Raw genomic sequence first — 21,269 nt, 5'->3', positions numbered from 1 at the left:
TACCTGGCTACCAGAGCGTTTTCCAGCCTAGATCCAGCATTTATGGGCTATCCTGCCAGGAGGGCTGGAGGTGGAGCTGTTCCCTGCCCCCACATACACTACAAAGGGTTGCCATAGACACTAACAAGGAAGCTGTCACTAGTCTTTTGTCACCCCATGATTCTTGGAGCCTTGGCAGGGAAATGAAGGAACTTTCCAGAACCAGAATTGGGGGTAGCTTAGAAAATTCCCCCACTTCAAAGGCTGTCACCAGGTTTAAATATTGGACCCTCAGAACAACTCTTCAGTACACTTCTGGACCTATGGAACACTTCAGAAGGACTGTCTGGACCCCATAGGACTGGCCTGCTGCTACCAGAGGACTGCCCTAAAGCTTGAGACCTGTCTTGCTCCTCAGAGGACTGACCTGCTGCTTGAGGCCTGCCTATTGCTTGAACACAGGACTACCAGAGTGACTCCAAGGGCAAGTTGGCTGGCTTCCTGTGTGAGCTACAGGCACATCACAAGCTCCAGGGACCTTGAACCTTGCACTTGGCCTCTGCTGGAGTGAGTCCTAAGACCCCAGGTGGCACCTCCCAAGTCCTGGACCCTTGATGAGGAGTAAGAGGTGCTGCTCCTTCATAACTATAAACGTGGGCAGCAAAAGAGCTGTCAGAAGACCAGGATCTACCTGCCTGCCGATCTGCCCAAGGTGCCTCTATGGTCGGCTTGACTTTGCAGTAGATCCCATTATGTTCTTCTCTGCATCAGCAAACCCTGTTCAGTGGGACCTTCGCTCGACAGTATTTGCCATCATGGAGCCCTTTTGTAGCTTCATCCCTATTGAGCTTTTCAAATTCCCAAAAGTTGTTTGAGTCCGAGGTAAAAATATTCGCCAGGCTTAATGGTGACAGACTTTCATTGATGATGATGACTTCCTCTGCCTGGAAACCTAGCTTCCTCCGCTCCGAGCTCTTCTCCCTAACAACAGCTTCACTGAGACTTCATCTAGCGCTCCCCAGCGATGACTTTTCCTCGGACACTGCCTACTGCCCTGCCCCACTGAACTCTAACTTCTCCTGGACTTTTCTTCAAGAAATATTCTAAGTTGGAAGTTAAGCTGACATCAGGCTCAATCCACCTCGTGTATCCGACTCGCACTCCATCACATTCAGCCTTATCTTTTGTCTTTGACCCAGGCTTGTGCGACCAGAAATGTATCGAGGGCAAGCAAATGTAACAGCTTCTGCTTCCTTTCTAAAAGAAGGTGAGATGGACACGTAGCTGTAATACAGCATGCATAGCAGGGAAATGGAGACTTCCCCCCCTGTGCCTTTTTACATGATCAATGCCAAACACGTGCTTACAAAAATAAAAATATTGCAATTGAGCACACATTAGTTAGCATAACCATTCAAAGAGATAATGTTCTCAGTTCTAAACCTAACTAAACACACACATCCTATGTATTAATGCACTTATATCTGCAATTTTATCTTTGCTGGAAAAAAGCACAGTAAATACAGATCATATATTGGATGTCCTCACGCCCATACTAACAGGGGTTCAAGAATTTAATCAAACCAAGCAAGCCATAAAGAATTTGGAAAAGGGTTCTGAAGTACCCAGTCATGCATGTCAAATGTGTAACAGGATGCCAAAGAGCGGTACTAAATTGATGGATGGGGAAAAGGAAGAAGTGAGGGAGAGGTGTGGCGCCGCGGCCAGGGCGACTGACGCTGGAATCTGGGGACCACGGTTCGATCCCCGGCTCCGGCGGCAGGTTAGCCCAGCACCATGTGACTCTGGACAATAACTCGCTTAATCTTCCCGACGGCCCCCAGCGCCTAGAGACCCTTACGGGTGATTGTGCGCTTTACAAATGTGGACTTTAATGTGGGATCTAAAAGCGTCTCCTTTGGAAGTAGCCCAACTGTTAGTTTACCCTCAGTTAAATCTCAGGAGAGCACACAGTTTATTAGTCAAGGGGAAAAATCTAATTTTAGAGGATCCCCAGTAACTCCCCCATTACGACTTTACTCTATTTTTAAAAAAAGTAACACAATCAACCGAAGCGTAAAACCAACTGAAGAATTAGTAAATACCCTAGACAGTGTACCTTTAGGGGAGGTCCCAGTATTGAATGAAGGCCACGTCAGAATTGGTCGAAGGGGTAAGAAGAAGACCAGGAACCGACGCATCCCTAAACGAAAACAAAAAGAACTGCGGTTCCTTCCAGTAAGTGAGGAAATAAATAGTATAAATCTTCCTCCAAGTAGAATGGAAACAGGGACTTTGGGGCAATACATATCCATATTGAATACGGGTCAAAAGACTGTGCATTTAAATAATAATCAGTTGTTTTGTGTGAACGAGGAGTCGATAGCCGCACAGTGTCAAGAGGGCCAGGAAAAAAGTGGGATAAACCATGAGAAAAGTAGTGACCCCATATTAGGAAAGGTAATGGAAATTGTTTGTGTGCCAGTCATAGACCATCCGGTGGACTTAAGTGGTGATGTATTCCACCGAACTGGGCAGAATACTCTTCTTGCAAGGTTTGACCCTGGCCAGGGGACAACTGGGGTGGGGGGCCGGTTAGAGACACAGCCATAGGGAAGCCCGGGAAGCCTGGTATTAGAACAATAATGAAAACGGAACCTGGAGTCGGGCAAGTGAGCAGGACTTTGATTTTTGTCTGCCTGTTTGAAACAGAACCAATGTTACGGAATAGAAGTGCCCTCCTACAGATAAAGGATTTGGGGTTAATAACCAGTAAAGATATTGAGACGGTCTAGTTAGACTGGAGGAGCACTCCCACAAGCACGAGAGCTATATTTACTTCAGGGATAGTGTCAGCACTGGTTATGGCTAATGCGGACTGCTTTAGGAAAAGTGGTATAGATGTGATCCCTACTGTATCCCCTAGCCGAGTTCCAGTAGAAAGCTTAGGAACGATTTATCAGTCCCAAGAGTACGGATGCTCTAATAATAGGGGTGTAAATATCCCTATAAATCTAAAAGATATTGAAATAACAGTAGGGAGAAACTCAGGAGATAGAGAAATTAACATTTTAGAACCAGATGAACGATGGCCCACTAACCCTAACAGAGAGGATGAGGTAGCAAAGTGGAGTTGGGTTGCAGGTACCCTGAATAGCTCAAAAACATCTACCATAAAACCCATAGTGCGGGGGTAGCAAATTAGGAAATATTCTATCCTGGAATGTGGCGGGGGTAGGAAAATCAAGTTATAAACTTAAATCATTTTTAGAATTAGACCCAAAAATCATTTGCCTCCAGGAAACGTGGATGGAGGAGGAGTTTCAGTTTGAGAACTTTTATGTGTACTGTAGTACAGCAAAAAAATCTGTAAAAGGGCACGGAAGCGGAGGTTTAGCTATCTTGCCTACTTGTGATATAGTATGGAATCCTGTGATTTATAAGAATCCATAAAATTTTTATATTGTAGCAAAACTGTGGATGGGTGTAAATAACCGAGGGGCAAGCAATTTTTCTTTTTCTAGTAAATGTGTATATTCCCCCAGGGAGAGTGTCAAATAGATTGGTCGATTCTGTCTGTACTTTTGTACAAGGATTAAGTAACAAAGAAGTATGTTCACGTATATTGATGGTGGGTGATTTTTACGCCAAATTATCCAATAGTGTAGTTATGTCCTTTTCTAACCCAGAACTGGAGGGGGTTTGGGCTATTCCAGATTCTGTATTGCAGGTCCACATAAGGTCAGATAAACGAGGCTTGTTACTCCTGAAAAATGTTAGAAGCTTAGATCTGGTAACGTTAAACGGGAGATTTCCGGAGGATTCCCCCGCAGCCTATACATTTTAAGGGCCGCATGGTCACTCTTTAATTGACTACATGGCAGTTTCTTTTCAACTATTTAATGTATGTACACAATTTAAGGTATCTGCCACAAACATGAGTGATCATAATATTTTAGTTGTAAAAGTGGACACGGAAACTGAGAAGCCTGAACTTTGGAATCAGAGGGAGGAAAAGGTCTCCTATAATCGAAACAATGGGCGCACTTGCTGGTCAAATAACTTGCTTCCAAATTTTAGGACGGTTTTTGAAAATATCGCCTTCATTCCCTCTCAAGGAACACTGGTCCAGAGGTTTGAGAGAGTCTTTGCCGTAATTAGATCCTTTGGAAAAAAGAAGCACATTTTTAGTTCTACTCCATTAGTAATAATACCATGGGAAATTAAAAAAATGAAGTGAGAAATTAATGGTTTAATTAGAGACCAATTTAGGTTGCCCACGATACAAAGGCAGAGAGAAATAAATAGGCTGAAACAGGTACGGAAAAGGAAAATAACTGCTGACCAGGGTGGAAGACCAAACATGGGTTAGACTCCGAGAGGTGGCTCTTTCTGGAGACTTTAGGAAGTTTTGGGCACTGATAGCAAAATTTTGTGATGGGAGAGAGAAGTCAAAACCTATTTTAATCCCAGAAGCAGAATGGTCTATGTATATTTCCCAACTCTATGCTTTAAATACCATAGTTGGACAGAACCAAGAGGTTAATACCACCCTAACTATTGGGGGCCACTATGGGTTGCCATCATGCACAGAGATTGAGGGTTACATTAAAGGGGCAAGATATTCTAGCAATAGGCCCAGATGACCTACCAGTAGCTATAATAAAACACGATAGTGAAGAATGGGCGAAATTATTGCACCCGTTGTTTGCCCATTGTTATAACTACGGTGATATTCCACAATCCTGGAAGGGAAGTATTCTGATCCCGCTATATAAAAAGGGTCCAAAAATTTGCTGGCCAGTTTTAAACAGATTTTGCTCGTGGATGCAATGGTTAAACTGTTTGCAAAGAGTATACTTACTTATCGCCAAGAGTGGGCATTTGGAAATAATTATATCACACTGGAACAAACAGGATTCCGTAAGAATAGTGGCACACTGGATAATATCTCCATTCTGCAAACACTAACTGAAAAATATCCAGTAAGTCGGGGCATGCCATTATATTCGTCTTTTACAAATTTCTCCACAGCATTCGATAGGTGAGATCGGGGGAAGCTATAGAGGAAATTGGTCACCATGGGGATACCATGGAATCTTTTAAGGGTAATTATTGCTCTCCATTCTTCTACTTGGACTCAAGTATTATTAGAGGGAACACAAACCCTCTCGAATAAAATAGTAACCAATAATGGATTGAAGCAGGGGTGCCTTCTGTCCCCTTTACTCTTTTCTATCTATATTAATGATATGCCAAGAAGAGTGGGGCTTAGTAAAGGGGATCCCCCTAAATTAGGAAACTTAGAGTTGAGCTGTCTGCTATATGCAGATGATGCCATAATAATGGATTTAACCCCAATTGGACTACAAAGACGACTTGGTGAGCTAATTAGGTATACAGAGGATTATTATCTAAAAATAAATATTATGAAAAGCAAAATCATGATCTTTAGTGCTAAAGGATGTAAGGTCAGAAAAAATTTGAATTGGTTCCTGGGAAAAGAGAAATTTGAAGTAGTAAAATTGTATACGTATTTAGGAAAAATATTTACAAATAGGTGTTCAACGAATAAACATATGGACCATTGTAAAGGCAAGGCTATTTCACAAGCCTTAGCGATTAATCGTCTGTACACACACTGTGGGAAAAGACATTTCTCACATATTATTTCGGTTTATAAAATAAATATTCCGCCAACTCTGAGCTATGCCAGCGAAACAATAGATGCACAACAGTGGGCCAAATTCGAGAGAGTGGAAGGATAAATCTGGCGCCAAATATGTAATCTGAATTATGCGGCACTGATTGCAGTGCTTAGGCTCCAATTTGGTCTCCTTTCTACATATGTGCTTTCAATGGCCACTTGCTTATGATGGAGTAATGCACTGTTAAATTGCTCAGAAAATTTGCTCCGGGAAGCATTGTACAGAGAAATATTTGTAAATATGAAAGAAAAAAGGGCTATTTTTAGGAATAATTTAAAAGCACTATCAAAGTTTGGTTTAGATATGGAAGGGGTAGCGGTTCTCTCTAAGAGGGCATTGAAAATTATAATAAAGAAAACAATCTATGGGGTCTCTCGTGAAAGAGATATTAAACTGTGTTCAAAGAATAGAAATATAGATTGTATAGTGGGGAGTAGTATTGTCAAAAATCCTTAACCTTATGTTTTATGGAATCTTAAACATGGAGTGCGTAGGGTGATTTTGCTACTAAGATTGAATTTACTCCCCCTATGAATCGTAACAGGAATCTGGGAGGGTATCCCTAGATATGAAAGGTTTTGTCATTTATGCAACTCCTGTATACAAGACTTGAATCATGTTTTATTCGTTTGTCCCGCATTACAGTCAATACGTCGCAGATATTTAAGGAATTGTTTTCTAAAGTTTAATATTTTTACTGCAGAAGAGGCCCGAAACTGTTTGTTTCCACCCCCATCCGAAATGATGTGTTTTAACATTTTTAGCTTTTTTAAACAATTTTTAAATATTTATTAAGGGCGTAAAGATTTTCTCAGTATGTTTGTACATAGCACTTGCACTATTTTTCATGTTTACAATTAAGCATATGCACTTTGTAAACCGTTTTTTGCTGCTAGTTACTAATTATTGGATTTCAAGCATTTTACCAAAATCGTTCTGCTGCTAGACTATTATATATTAGACGTTTATGGTCCGATAGATTAGTTTTTGGAATTAAGTATGGGCACTATTATAAACTTCTAGTTTCTTATCCATTAGGATTCCAAGTACCTCCCTAAATCCCTGTTTGCTGCTAATCTATTGTAGATTTTTACACTAAAAGAAGCGTGTTTATGGTATTGAACTTCTTTGTACTGTAATGCTGTTGGTTAACAGTACAGTTTAGTGAATAGATCAAATATTTTTTTTACATGGTTCTTGTGTTCACGATCTAGTACTGTATAGCGAATTCTACATTTGTTTTACATTTGTTTATTGATAAATGTAATTTCGAATGTCTTAGGATAGCGAGTGATTATAAATCTGTATGAATTCAAGTATGTCAACATGAATAAGCAACATTCAGGCCCTCTTGCTTCTGTTAGGATTACACGGGTTCTTAAATGTAATGACAATATGAATTTATGTTGATATCTTTTGTGGAATGTAACGTGTTTTTAAGATGTATTTTTATGTGCAATTCTGTGGAATTCCAAATCATAATAAAATCAATCAATCAATCAATAATGTACTTGTGTTATCACAGAACCATGCCCTTGTTAAGGAAACGCCCTACCACAGACAACATGGCAATGTGTGCTTTTAGACATTTTATTATATTGGCATTGGACCGACAGCTATACCAACACTACCATTATTACAAATATGGCAAAATAAGAATTGACAAAGCCACAAGGCTTGCAGCCAATGCCAGGCAAAAAACATGTTTCAAAAAGCTTCTTAACACAATGCATTATTTGAACTGTAGCCTTTATACTTCCATTTTGAACCACAGACATGCTGTCCCCCAATTCATAACAGTAATTGGAATAATTACCTTAGGGCTTTTGCAACCGAACATTAAATGTAATCCTGATAACTTATACATTCATTTCCTTATTACTCCTGGGATCAACAAGTGCTATTCGTAGGTTACACTGGCTCCCTGTGGCCAACTGCCTGGAATTCAAGGCCCTCTGTATCACGTTCAAAATTCTGAACTTTTCCTCTCCTGGCATTCTGTCGAACTTGCTTTCACCCTATTCTCCCTCTCGTCATTCGATGGGACAACATCTGGTGGCTGTGCCCCGGACAAGGAGGGTTCAGGCGGGCGAGCTCTCCTTCCGTTTATTGGTGGACAAACTCTGGAATGCTTCGCCAATATTCTTCCGCTGGCTTTCCGCAAGGCTATCAAAACATACCTATTTCCTCCGCTTTAGTCTCTTTTTTCTGTCAGCAGCCTTCTATGTTTCTGCTTTTAGAGCTGGGACGCCTCTTTGCTGGGGCAGTTGTGTGCTCTATAAAACAGGATAACATAACATAACATTACATATTGTGTCTCCCTGCATAGTAATTTGTTGTAATACGTAAAAATTGAATGAAATAAGTAAAGTAGAATCTGCCACGTTTGTTACTGCACAGGGTTGCCAGATTATTCCTACTTTGTGGAAGAAGATGAAATATGTCCTAAGCAATATGGCTGCTACAAGCGAACAGGCGTCTGTGACTGCTACACCAAAAACACCTGCATTGATGACTTTAGGTTCCACAATTACGACATCTGCTACAAACATACAGATGAAGGTAGGTGTCTGTACGTTTTTCTGTTTTTACTTTTTTACGTTTTACCGTTAATATCTGAAGTGTAAATATTATCAAACCAAAGGTTGCATGCAAATTGTACATACAAATACACAGCAGGAAATGAGGATGAGGAAGGTGAGTGGGACAGTACAGAATTATACAAAAGTTCCAGAATGGCTCATTGTGTCTTCGGGTCAATGGATCCTAACCAGGCATGATATGGACTGTAGTAAATACCAGAATTAGTTTTACTGAAAGGGACACGAGTGGCTTTATTCCTCCATTGAGAGCACAGAAGTTTGATTAAGAGTTGAGTTCTAACCAACTGTTTTCCCATGTGCCAGACGAAAATCCTCCATTAGAAGGACTTGTGCTATAATATCCCAGTGAAAAAAGGTGATTCTGCTGCAGGATTTTCCACTCCACAAATTTACAAAATTCTCCAATGCATGCTGAAATCTCAGTTTACATCCAGAATCCCTACATATTAGTATTTTTCAGCAGGCAGCAGCAACCAACTATATAGCTGGGTTACATTCTTTTATGTTAGTGAGTAAAATTCAGGCGGAGGTGCATGAAAGATGCAAGAACTGTTATGATGCATATACTGGACAGAGTGGATTTAGATGTTTTTTCTTAGTCATCTCACTGCATCACATCAACAATACCGGCATAAGGTAAAGGCAAACGGTGTCAACATTGATCCTCAACTCTCTTTTGCCCCAACAACAGAAATCAATGTCAAATAAGATACAATGCATGATTTACACTAGGAGATTTTGTTGAGTATTTTAAGAAAAGTTTGTTTTAGGGTCTTACATTAGAACACCTGAACCACATCAACAATAAAGGTTTGCACTTGAGCCTAATATGGCAAATATCGATCACGAGGCCAAAAACTCTTTTCGTTTTACGATTTACAGAAAAAGAATACATAAGAATAATTAAAAAAAAAAAAAAGTGTACATCTTTTGATCAAAATTGTATTTGGGTGGAATCCTGAGCTCATTGACATTGACTTATTTAAAATATTTGGTGCTCATATTGGGAACTTTCACACTGCTATCAGTATAAACATTAGGGCTGATTCACAAACTGCAATTTGAAGTACGTTTTGTAGTATTACAAAATGTAGCACAAAAGGTATGTTTACCCCATATTTATGTCTGCAGGATTCTCAGCCCTGACCAGTGGCGTAGCAAGGGGGCGCGCAGGGGGCCTGAGTTTTTAGGGTGGCAGCCTCCGTCCCTCACTCTTACCTGTGGCATCGCCAGCACCCTCCCCCTGCTCTTACACACGGCCACAGGGCAGCTGACGCAGGAATCACCAGCACCCCCACCACCAGGTCCTACATACGGCCGCGTGGCGGCTGCCGCAGGGATTGACACTGGTGGCAACCAGTCTAGCTACACCACTGGTCCTGACTGAAGAGTTTCGTCATACATAAGTATAGCTTTTAGTAGTAATGGTGTGAAGGTCATAGGGGAGTGGACAGAAAGAGAGAATGGGATTAAGGAGGAGAAAGATGTGTTTAGGGAGGGTCAGAGTGGAGTTTAGCAAGGTACGTCACCCACTCAAAGAAGAGTAAGCCATCTGCTTTACTTTAGGGGTGGAGACATGTTACTTGAGACAGCCATCTTATATTTATCGGCTGGCTCATTCACTCTATGACGCTTGCCTCACACAATAGAAGCTGTCATCTCTTACCCTAATCATAGTAACTGAAAGAGGACTATGCCATACTTTCACAACAATAGAAAGAGGACTGGGCCAGAAGCTACCTCCAATAACAGAAAGAAGACCCTTACAGCGACCATCTTCATATTAGCTTTGTCTTCCGCCCTCTCAACCTACTATAAAGAATGTGACCTGGTAAACCCCATCCGGGCATGGGCACATCTCTAACAGCCTTTACACGTGTTTAGAGTTGTTCTTTCAAATGGGCCATCTGGGCTCTGCTGCACCGTCCTTAAGCAAACCGTGATAGTAGGGCAGACCTGGGTATATCTTGCACAACGCAAACGATCGCTGGGGCGTCAATTCCATCACTCTCCCCAACATGGCAGAGCCCTGCTTGACCTACACGGGGGACAATTACTATTCCGTTAACTATCGTCCTAAGCTCTCCAAATCCGCCTCTAAATCCCTTGAACACTCCACCCTGAAAAGACATCCCGAGACCCTGATATCTGACCATCATCTCTGCATGAACCTGGGCACTGTCATCAACAACCTCATCTTCTATTCTAGGAAAATGTCCCTCTGGCGCAGTGCCTTTTTGAGCCTCCTCAAAGTACAGGAAACCAGGAACATCCCGCACGGTAAAAAACTCTCCATCACTCCATCCGATTTCACCTGGACTGTGATCTTTCCTTTCAGGGGAAGCGGTTTCTGGCTTCCGTACATTAGAATCCTGATTTTGGACGGTGTCAGTTGTGGTCTCAGGTTCAGCTGTTTGTAGTGTTGTGACCCCATCACATTGACAGTAGCTCCTGTGTCGATCAGGCCAGTTACTGGAGATCAATCAATCTCAATGTTGCACTTGGGCTACGGTCGTCGCCTCTTTTTGAGGTCGCCTGCAAACGACACAAAATAGGATTCTTCGTCTTCTTCCGTGGAGGAGTCATCCAGGCACTGGTTGTGGCGAGCAGGTGTCCTTTTTGGCCGTGAAGTTGTGGGTTATTCCAGCGATAGATGTCTTACAGCTCCCATCAGTGTTCTTCTCCCAGGGTTGCCTCTCCCTCGCGAGCCTCCTCGGCATACGCTTGCGAAGTGGTTGGGGATACCACACTTGGAGCATGTCTTTCCCCTTGCTGGGCAGCTGTCTGGAGGGTGCTCTTCTCTCCCGCAGTACCCACATTGTGACCGTCGCATTGTCCTGGTTGGCCGCCTTCCTCGCCTGCCACGAGATGGTGTGCGAATGGCGTCAACTCGCTCTGTTTTGACGTTAACGGTTTGCTCAGTTAGTGGGTGGAGCGCAGTTTCCATTGCTGTTGCTCAGATATCTGATAATTTGTGTGAGCGAGAAAGGATCAGAATTTCTTCTAAGGAGATACGGGGTTGTCGAAGTATGAGTGTCCGCAGTGTTTTGTTGCGGCAGCCTTGGATGAGTTGCACCGTCACCTCCTTGGTCTGATCGTCCTCAGTGCACGTGCTTGCCAACTCTCTGAGGCGTGCATGATAAGTGTCCATTGATTCTCCTTCTCTTTGCCTGGCTTGCCTGAGTTTGAATAGCTCGTAGTGAGGGTTGAGCTGGGGGTCAAAATGGGGGCCCAAAGCTTTGACCGCAGCATCATAGTCAGTGGGTGCCCCAGTGTTCGGAAGATGCTCAAACAGTTTGTATATTTCGTCACCAGGGAAATGTAGGAGCAGCGATCTCTTGACGGTTAAGTCGGTTTCTCTCGTTGCCACAAAGTAATTGTCAAGGCGGCCACCCACACCTTCCATCTTGGTGATGCAGTGGCTGGGTCAATTAGTTCGCTGAATGGCAGAAGTGCAGCAATTTGGGAATGTATGGGGTGTTGTGGCTTAGGTGGGGCCGCCACCTGTGAAGCTGCTTGTCCCACTGGGTTCAACATGCTGTCCCTCTATTTGGTAGTAGCACCAGCGTGTCACCACGCTCTTGTGATGTTCCTAATCACGAATATTTGTGTTTGGTTTTGATTTCTTTTTTTTTTCTTTGTGCGAGGCTATGTTGTGCTTGCCAATGCTTGTTGGTCTTCTTTTCCTGTTGTGCGTGCTGAACCTGCGGGTTGACGTCATGCCACAATTGTGCTTGTCATGCTGGTACCTGACGTTCTCTTCCTTTTTTTTTTCTTTTCTCTGGTCTCTGTGCCTAACTGGTGTTGCCTTTGCCAGTGCTTGTTGGTTTGAACAGTTATCTTCAGGTTAAGACACTGCCGCCGTGTCCTACACCACTCGTGCGGCGTCTGGTGCTTCCCAACAGCTGCTCAGGCTCTTAGCAGCCGCTCGCTCCCCCTCACGTGTCCTCTTCTCCGCTCGCCTGATCTTCGGTCGGGCCCCTGTCTGCTCCTGCGCATGGGCGCACTCACGGGGGAAGACCGGGACTCCCAGGCAGCGTTGCAACGCTCCCGGCGATGCACACAGAACTGGTGCGCCTCAGAGCAGAGCAATGTTGAGCGCTGAGCGGGCCGCCTGTGATCACTGTGGGCGCTGCCATCGGCTCACCGCAAGCTTCCGACGTCGTCTCTCTGCTTCCTCAGCCGCTGGGCTCCGCACTTTGCTAGCGCCGGACTTGTCTGCACGATAGGTGACGTTTCTTCATGGTGGTTGTGATTTGAACATCCCACCATTGTCGCCAGTGTAGGGCTCTCACTATTCATGTACCGCCATGCGCCATAAGTAGGCCTAATGCTGCTTTCTGTAATGATGAGACAGGCACTCAGTATAGTTCGTCCGAGCCGGAAGTCCCGAGCGACCCCGGCCCATTTATTTATACCCTCTGGCCACGCCTGGCCAAAGAGTGAAACATTGTGTGTGGGTACTTCCGGGTCTTCACCTAGCCCCGGGTGGATAACTAGACCATTACAGCAAGCATCACTAGAGACATTTTCACGGACTGTCTTAGTTGTGACAAGGGTCTTGAGATTCCGTGGCTAGCCAAAGTGGAATCTTGCTTTCAGAAGATTGGTTTTCCGCATGTTTTGACGGATGCTGAGAGTAACATCAGTACTAGTAAAACAACAGTTACAGCATGTCCTGCTTAAACTCACTCACACTGAAAGAATGACCATAGATAGGGGGAAGACGAGTGTGGCAGTGTATTTGAACATCACAGTAGACCGCCTAACTGCTGGATACCTTACTAGACAAATTCGTCATTGGGAGCATAGCATATTGTTTGTTACAGGGCAAGCACCATTAACTATTTGCTGTGGTTTCCACTGGGCTACCAAGTAAACCTTTATGCAGTGCCTTGTCTGTGCGATGGAAGGTCAGGTTAATCTTTGTTGCATTTTACATTCTTCAGTGTTTTTTATTCCAAGTTCATGAGGCACTTTTTGCTTCCTCTTATAATGATTTTAGTGCAGCATATTGTATTGTATTGCAATTGGATTTATATAGCACTTACTACCCCTAACGAGGCATCAAAGCGCTTTTTCGGCGAGTAGCATGCTACTCCGGAACCCATAAAGGATTAGTGTTGAATTAGTATAGTGAAATATGAAAGTAATTTGAGTGGTGGATAGGTTAGTAAGTTATTTGGATTCAGAAGGATAGCAGAGGGATAGAAGAGGGAAAAAGGTTTGCATTTATATAGCACTTGTTACCCTTGATGGGGTGTTGAAGCGCTTTTTTGGCCAGTAGCGCGCTACTCCGGAAACCATAAAAGGATTAATGGTGAATTAGTATAGTGAAAAATGAAAGTAATTTGAGTGGTGGATACTTTAGTTAGTTATTTGGATTGAGAAGGGTAGCGAATGGATAGAAGAGGGAAAAAGGTTTGCATATATTTAGGAGCGCCTGTTACCCCTGATGGGGTGTTGAAGCGCTTTTTTGTCTAGTAGCACGCTACCTTGGAACCCATAAAGGGTTAGTGGTGAATTAGTATAGTGAAATATGAAAAGTAATTTGAGTGGTGGATATGTTATTCAGTTATTTGGATAGAGAAGGGTAGCGGAGCGATAGAAGAGGGAAAAAAGCTTTGCATTTATATAGTGCTTGCTACCCCTGATGAGGTGTTGAAGCTCTTTTTTTGGCAAGTAGCATGCTACTCTGCAACCCATAAAGGATTAGTGGTGAATTAGTATAGTAAAATATGAAATTTGATTTATGTTTGAGGTCATAGCAGTAGTAGGAGGCTTGGGATGAGGAAAAAGGAATGTGAAGGGGAAGAGTCAGAGGGAAGAGTTTAGAAAGGCTTGTTTTGGGTGATGAGTATAGTAAAAGAGGTGTCAGAAGGTGCGAGGCGGGGTAGAGTAGGGGAGAGTCTAGAAAGGGGCTATTTTGGGGATCATAGTAGTGGTACGGGGTTTGGGATGAATGAGAGAGTGGATGTGGAGGATATATTGATAGAGGTATAGGGTGAGAAATAGGGTAGTGCATTGGAAAGAGTAGTAGAAAGAGGTTTAAGATGATTCAGAAAGTTGAAGTAGAAGATATATTGAGAGGTGTATAGGGTGAGAAATAGGGTAATGCATTAGATATGCTGAATTAGAAGAAATTAATAAATATATAGATCCATAAGTACATGAAAAGTATATGGATGCATATTTGAAGTATAAGTAGATTAAAGATATTGATAGAGGTATAAGGTGAGAAATAGGTAGTGCATTGAATGTCCTTTTTTGGGGGAGAAAAGTAATAAATATATAGATCCAAGTACATGGAAGGTGTATAGATGCATAAAGGAAGTAAGTATATTTAGATTAAAGATGCATTAGATAAACTCTGGTTTCAAGTGCTGTTTTAAAAAATGTATTTAATCTTTTTTTTAAAAGCATAATTATTCTACAGGTATATACAAAGCAATACACATATATAGGTACATATCTGTAGTACAAATAAATACTTATATACAGAGGGATATGCTTTATATTTCTGTTTGTGTATGGTGCTTATGTGGGGAAGATCCAATTCTTGAGTAGTTTTCTGAAGATAAGGTGGTTGTCCATGGATCTTATGTTGGCGGGGATAAAAACTTCCATATTTTAGCTGCTTGAACAGAGAAGAATGTGCCACTCATGTTTTTTTTCTTGTATCTTGGGATTTTGAGGCGAGGTACCACTCTAGAGCGGAGGTTCCTATGTTGAATTTTGAGTGAGACTGCGCAGTAAGGTGTGAGACTAGCACCAAACGAGTGAGGCTGTGCTCCAGCGTGCGAGATGTACTAACCCCTGCATGCCTGCCGAAAGGATGGGCCCCTGTGGGGAGTGTTCGCCGCTCTTCATAAACCTCCTTACTTTACTCCCTGCCAGGGTGAGGCACACACACATTTACAGCCCCGCATCCCAGACGAGAGCTCGGCGGGGAGGACGTGAGGGTAGGGGGGTGTGAAGGACTCGCTCCATAAATATCGCTGTGATAAGCGCCTGTTAATGTAGATAGCTCTGTGCTGTCTGCCCCTCCATCAATCTACCGGGGCCGGCCCACAGATAGTATTCTCTTCCAACTTTTAAATGAAGAGGTAATTATCCATGTGGGTGCTTTTCTAAAAACAGATGAGCAAGTATGTAGCACTATGAATATCAAATAAGCATGAACAAACAATTTTGTTGCGCTGAATTGCTCATTTCTGCATAGATGTTGGATTTTAACTGCTCGTTTTTCTGAATTATTTTTACTAAGTATTTATTTGTATGTTTTTATCATGCAAGGTTGCACTTTTATGGATTCCTTTTTGTGCCCGAATAAAGATTGAATTGAATTGAACTGATTGAATTGACTGGATCTAGATATATTTTTAAGCTTAGTCAGTAGAACACATCAATAAATCTCTTAGGTGTAGACCTTGTGGGCATCAGCATGGCTGGGAAAGTGGGACACCACCAACTTGTGCTACATTCACTTTGTCTTTGGAAACTAAACCAAAAGAAATACTGTCAGGGACTGTCTGGGACACAGTTAGGGACTTGGGCAATGACTTGTGACTCAGTAGAAAACATAAGCAGAAAGGGGAGCACAGCACTGTTCAGAATCACACAGGAAGTCGGAGAGGAGAAAAGGGATCCAAAGGGGAAGCCGGCACAAAGGAACAATGTAACTAAAACTCAGAAAGGCTAGGCACTGAAGAGGTGATTTAGTATGCAGAACAAATACAGCCAGAACAGACAGGCATATATAAACATACACATAACAACATTAACAATAGAGGGAATGAGGGGTAAATCACTCGGTAGCTGCACACGGTAACACTGAAGTTCATTAGCTTCCTCATTCACAATTGCTGTTACAGATTCTGACAACCAATACCCACATATAGCATATACATGCAAAGGCAGGACCTGTGAAGCTGATACCTATGATGATGTTATAAATGTAGCACTGAAGGAGTATGCAGTTCCTATAGGGTGGGGAAAGAAGAGAAGGAGGCTAGGTTAGTCAACACCCTTACTTTGTAGTGGAGTATGGGTGTCTCCACTTCGACAGGTTGCTCATCCTTAGGCAGCCTTCCATGGCTTATACCTATCGTGTTTTATCTTCCCCCTTTCTCCCTCAAAACCAGCATGACGTTAACTTTTGTAACTTGTTTCTCTGCCTAACTGTTGATGAGTTTTCAGCAACAATATCTCAATCGAATTCAATGAGAAAGGCAAATATACGTGCGTGTACAAGACATTACTAGGTCGTGTAAGAAGGAGCGACTCTCAGTATCAATTTTGGAAAGAGCATATAGCATCATAAATTTAAATCACATTTTATACAGGACAGTTGTAGCAGCATTGTTGGCATAAAATGCGATGGCAACCCAAGGGGGATTTGTGCACTTAGTGCTCTTGAAACAAAGAGTGACGGCGCGAGTGACAGGTGGGAAAACACACCGACGCAAGGTGACAAAGTGAAAAACAAAATGTACAGAAGCAATGGTTTGTCATCAATGAATAGATAACAAGTATTTGTTTGGGAACCAAGGTTGAGGGCGTGCCGGGAGTCACGCTGTGCATAGGGTCGACGGCATTTCGATCCTATCTAGTCAGGATCTTCATCAGGACCGGGTTGCCAGTTTGGATGTGTTGTGAGCAATGTGCAGTACTGTACTGTCCAGGTACTGTACGGGGGTGCTCCAAAGGCTAAGAAACGGGTTCCTAGCGAGTGAAGTAATCTTACTCGAGGCACTCGAGGGTGTCCTGGTTGAGTTCAAGAAGGCTCAAAAAATCCGATGTGGTATTAGTTTGGAAGGCACTAAGTAGGGAACGAAAGTAGACGGAGACGCAGTGTCGGAGCCCCGATTTGCAAAGTTTCTCAAGCCTAATCAAAGCAGAGTCGGGGGGGCAGGGTCGGACCAACCAATCCACTGCCGGGGTCCTGTAGTCAGTACCTAATGACAGACGTCTGAATCCAGTGGCCTCCGGCGGCTGCGGGGTCTCGTGAGTAGACTGAAGTCAACGCCCGGAATCCAAATGAAGTGGCGAGGTGAAGGTTCCAGTGCAGTATCCGGGGGTGGGCGTGACTTGAGCCCGAATTGGGTGAGTTCCATCGCGCCATTTCCTACGGTGGTTGGTTACCATCAATGGCACCAGTATGTTTTGTAAATGTCACATGTGCCACAAGTCTGCTTATTATGTTTGTCTGGCCATGCACCTCTTGAGTTATACTAACCACTTGTGCATGTGTTTGTGGCATGTTTTTAATTTCTTTCTGGAGGCATTATTACTGTCTGTGCATATCTTATGCATGTACTGCTGTTTATCTCTCTCTGTTTTGATTCTCATTAGGGTGGTCACATGATTTGTATTATTAAGGTACCTCATTGAAAGGTCATCAGAGGGATTGGTACATTTTCAATAACCAACCACCTGTGTAGATAGTGCATCAAGATAGGTCCTGAAGAATTGCCGAGTGATTTACACACATAGGGCAAGAAACATGTTGACCATGACTACACACATATAGACACCTCTGACCATTATAATCAGCGGTATCCCTATTCTGGTTTTAATTGAGACAAGTGGGCTTGCAGATTAAAATTCATTTTGGAGCACCACGTCGCCTCATTTTATTTCTCCTCACGTCATCTCACATCTACACCACTAGGCCCCTCACACGCACCTCACCTATACGGCTTGGGAAAAAGATCTCAGACAAAGAGGCCCTCTTAGGGTGCCCGTCAGGCATTGCAGCTTTGGCCTGACGAGGAGCAAGCCCTAAGATGAAGCATGACACCCAAATGGGTGTGTTAGGGCCCCACTTCCCAAATTGGGAGACACCCACACTCCACTACTGAGAAAGGGTGTTGACCAGCCTAGCCTCCTTCTATTATTGTCCCACCCTACAGGAACTGCACACTCCTTTGGGGCTACATTGTATTTATTGGGGCCTGTATGCTGGACCTATATGTGCCCCTTCTCCATTTGTATTGATGTTATAAATGTAACTCAAAGGCTATTGTCCCAGTAAATAGGAAACACCACCTAGGTAGTCAGCTGTGCCCACTGATCGTGGAGATCAAACAGGAATATGCAAGGCAGTAACAGCAAGGGGTAAAACTAAACACAAGCACAATAGACAAAGAGCTCGCAAGAAGGGGTGCTTAACAGGAAAAGAAGGAAATCACAGGGCACATTTGGAAGAAAGCAAGTAACAAACATACAAGGTAACAGAAGCAAGACAGCAGGAATAGAAAGACAGCAAACTAGGAACTAGAGCAAAGGTAGTGGGAAGAACGACAGAGACTGGGAAAAGGCAAATACAGAAGGAGAGAGAATCAAGGGAGCACTAGAGTAGTACTGGATCAGGAATCAAGGAAAAAAGGTAGCACTGAAGAAAGTGCTCGTTCAGGAACAAGGTATAGCACTAGCTCTGGAATCAAGTAGTCTAGGAAGTACTGCAAGCTGTGCTATTTCAGGAATAATGAATAGCTATAGCTCTGGAATCTAAGTAGCACTGGGAAGCAGTGCTACTTCTGTAAACAGGAAATAGCTACAGCTCAGGAAACACAGAGTCAAGAGAGCACTGAAAGCAGTGCAAATCAGGAACAAGAAGTAGATGCAGCTCAGAAACAGGAACAAAGAATAACTAAAGCTCAGTAACTCAGGAAACAAGGTAGCACTGCAGGCTGTGCTGGAGCAGGAACAAGAAATTAGCAAAAACTCAAGAGCTAAGGTAGCACTGCAGGCAGTACTATTTTTGGAACGGGGAATTACTAAAGCTCATGAGTCAAGGTAGCACTGCAGGCAGTGCTAGTTCAGGAACTAGGAAAACAGCAGCAGCTCAGGAACTAGGAATAACTAAAGCTCAGGAAACACTGGAAACAAAGATATCAAAACCTCAGGAAAAAAGGGTCGGTCTCACCGGTACACAGCTACAATTACCAAAGCTGGACTGAAGGGAGCTAGGGATTAAAAGAGCTCCCAGTAATCACATGCATCAGGTGTGAGCAGACAAGCAGCAGCCAGCTACAGGTGAGCTGAATTCCTCCACTCATCCTTCGCTTGCAGGAGTGGAGACAAAACAGTGAGCAGGGAATTCTAGGCAATGGAGTTTTAGGCATGAGCAGGCTGGCTTCCACAAAACCCGACATGGATTGGGAATGGATGTCAATTCCCAAATAAGGTCCAATTGGCTGGAAGTCAGCATATGCATGAAGGGGAGGGTCCAGAAGCTTATTCGAACACTGGACGGTCACACAATGAGGCCCCCTGATGGTGGGCACTGAAGCATAGGGAGCGAATCGTGACACATACCACACGTATCACTCAACCAATGGCATCCAGCACATATTGAGTAGGGACAGAATGAATGTTCATAGAAAAGTAAAATACACAGTCCCCCTTAACTGTCAGCCACTGCCACCAACAGTGGGTCTCTCCACAGACTGATGAGGGGTAGTCTGAAAAGCTGAGGGTGAGGTACATATTGGGAGTAACGAAGAAATAACAGAAGAGGGACCCTGAGAACAAAACAGGTTCTGGGGGTAAAACAAGTACAGGGAAAAGCACAGCCCAAAACATGAAAAGAGTTCCCCACTCAGTATTCAAATAGACAGGCGATACATCCAAATATATATATCTCACCCACAGAGTTTATTATTTTTCAGTAATTTATTCTCAATATACAAATATTCTTTTTTATATTTATATTTATATTTATGTTTGTTTTTGCATTAGTTTTAACAAACAGTGAATTTGTAAAAGGCACATTTCTACATATAATAAATAATCACATAATGGGATATACAGTGCTAGACAGACAACAGCTGAATATATATCAGAATGACGAACTTACAAATTATGTAAAGTGAAACAATACAATAAAATAAAAAAATAAAACACATCTACAATAAACATATACATCAGGGCGCAAAGTTCATCATATGTAGGTAGTGGTCACACCGGGCTATCTATATCCATGGTACATAATCAGTAATGAAGAAACAGCAGGGCTCTAAAAAATTAAATGTCTGTGGGGTCAAGCAAACAATACGTCAAATGTACTATAAACATGTAGTTAAAAATGCCAATCAATTGGAGCAAAACTCACAAGAAGATACTTACTATCAAAAAGTCATGTCAAGAAAGTTACAAATACAAACACCATGAGATATAAGAAATAAACCCGAAAAAAAGTGTATGCAGCATAGACACATATTGAGAAGAATGGGGAATCAGTAAAGAATCCAAAGAACCAATAGATAGAGGAAATAAAATAATAGAAAATACAATATTTACATCATATATCGACTGGAGCTGTGCCAAGACAAGGCTATGAAACTATAAATGAACCAAAGACGTAAATTGGAACAGGAACATGAGTAAATATGAAGTTCCTGCACAATAGTGAAAAATGAACTCAATTCCTGAAGCGGATACAAGAAAACAAAAATCATCTGTAACAGCAAAATTCTGTTCCAAGAGTCTGTCTAAATAAAGGTAATGATATTAGATATACATACGTCTAAAACAAGTACACAAGTGGCCAAGTAGAATGGAGCGCCAAAGGCCTAAATCCAGAGCCCCAGATAAAATGGGAAGAATTAGGGTCCAACGTGACTGAAAAGAAATAACAGGAAAACTGAAGCGAAAATTCTAAATAGGTCCTAGTACATGAGAGATAAACCAAAACAACTCACTTAAATCAATAGAGGAAAGAAAACTCTATAGTGTCCTATCCAGCCGTCTAATATATCTGTGACTGGGTTAAACTTAATGCCCTCTATTTTGTTGATGAGATGGCCTGTGTCTCTAATATAGGCAGGTAGATCAAGAACCAACAGTAAAAGAAAAACATCCACATATTTGGACAGAAGCTCCGTAAGTGAGCCTATGATAGTACAATGGGCCTAAATAAGTGGTTAAGGGTGTGTTTGTATGTTTTAGGAACCCCATAAAGGACCGGGATATT

At 42.7% G+C, this 21,269-nt stretch overlaps 1 protein-coding gene across 1 annotated transcript in view; it reads left to right on the top strand.

Annotated features, from left to right (window-relative positions):
- The window catches only part of LOC144754977 (cysteine-rich motor neuron 1 protein-like), a 207,451-nt gene that overhangs the window by 50,720 nt on the left and 135,462 nt on the right, over window positions 1–21,269 (top strand). Inside the window, exon 2 of the mRNA XM_078643358.1 lies at window positions 8,088–8,249. Within this exon, the coding sequence (XP_078499484.1) occupies window positions 8,088–8,249 (162 nt within the window). The remainder of the gene's footprint in view (window positions 1–8,087; window positions 8,250–21,269) is intronic.

Source organism: Lissotriton helveticus, chromosome 5_1 (assembly GCF_964261635.1).
Source record: "Lissotriton helveticus chromosome 5_1, aLisHel1.1, whole genome shotgun sequence".
In the NCBI taxonomy this organism is placed as follows: Eukaryota; Metazoa; Chordata; class Amphibia; order Caudata; family Salamandridae; genus Lissotriton; species Lissotriton helveticus.
The sequence above is the reverse complement of the archived record's forward strand: the minus strand, read 5'-3'. Positions and strand labels throughout refer to the sequence as shown.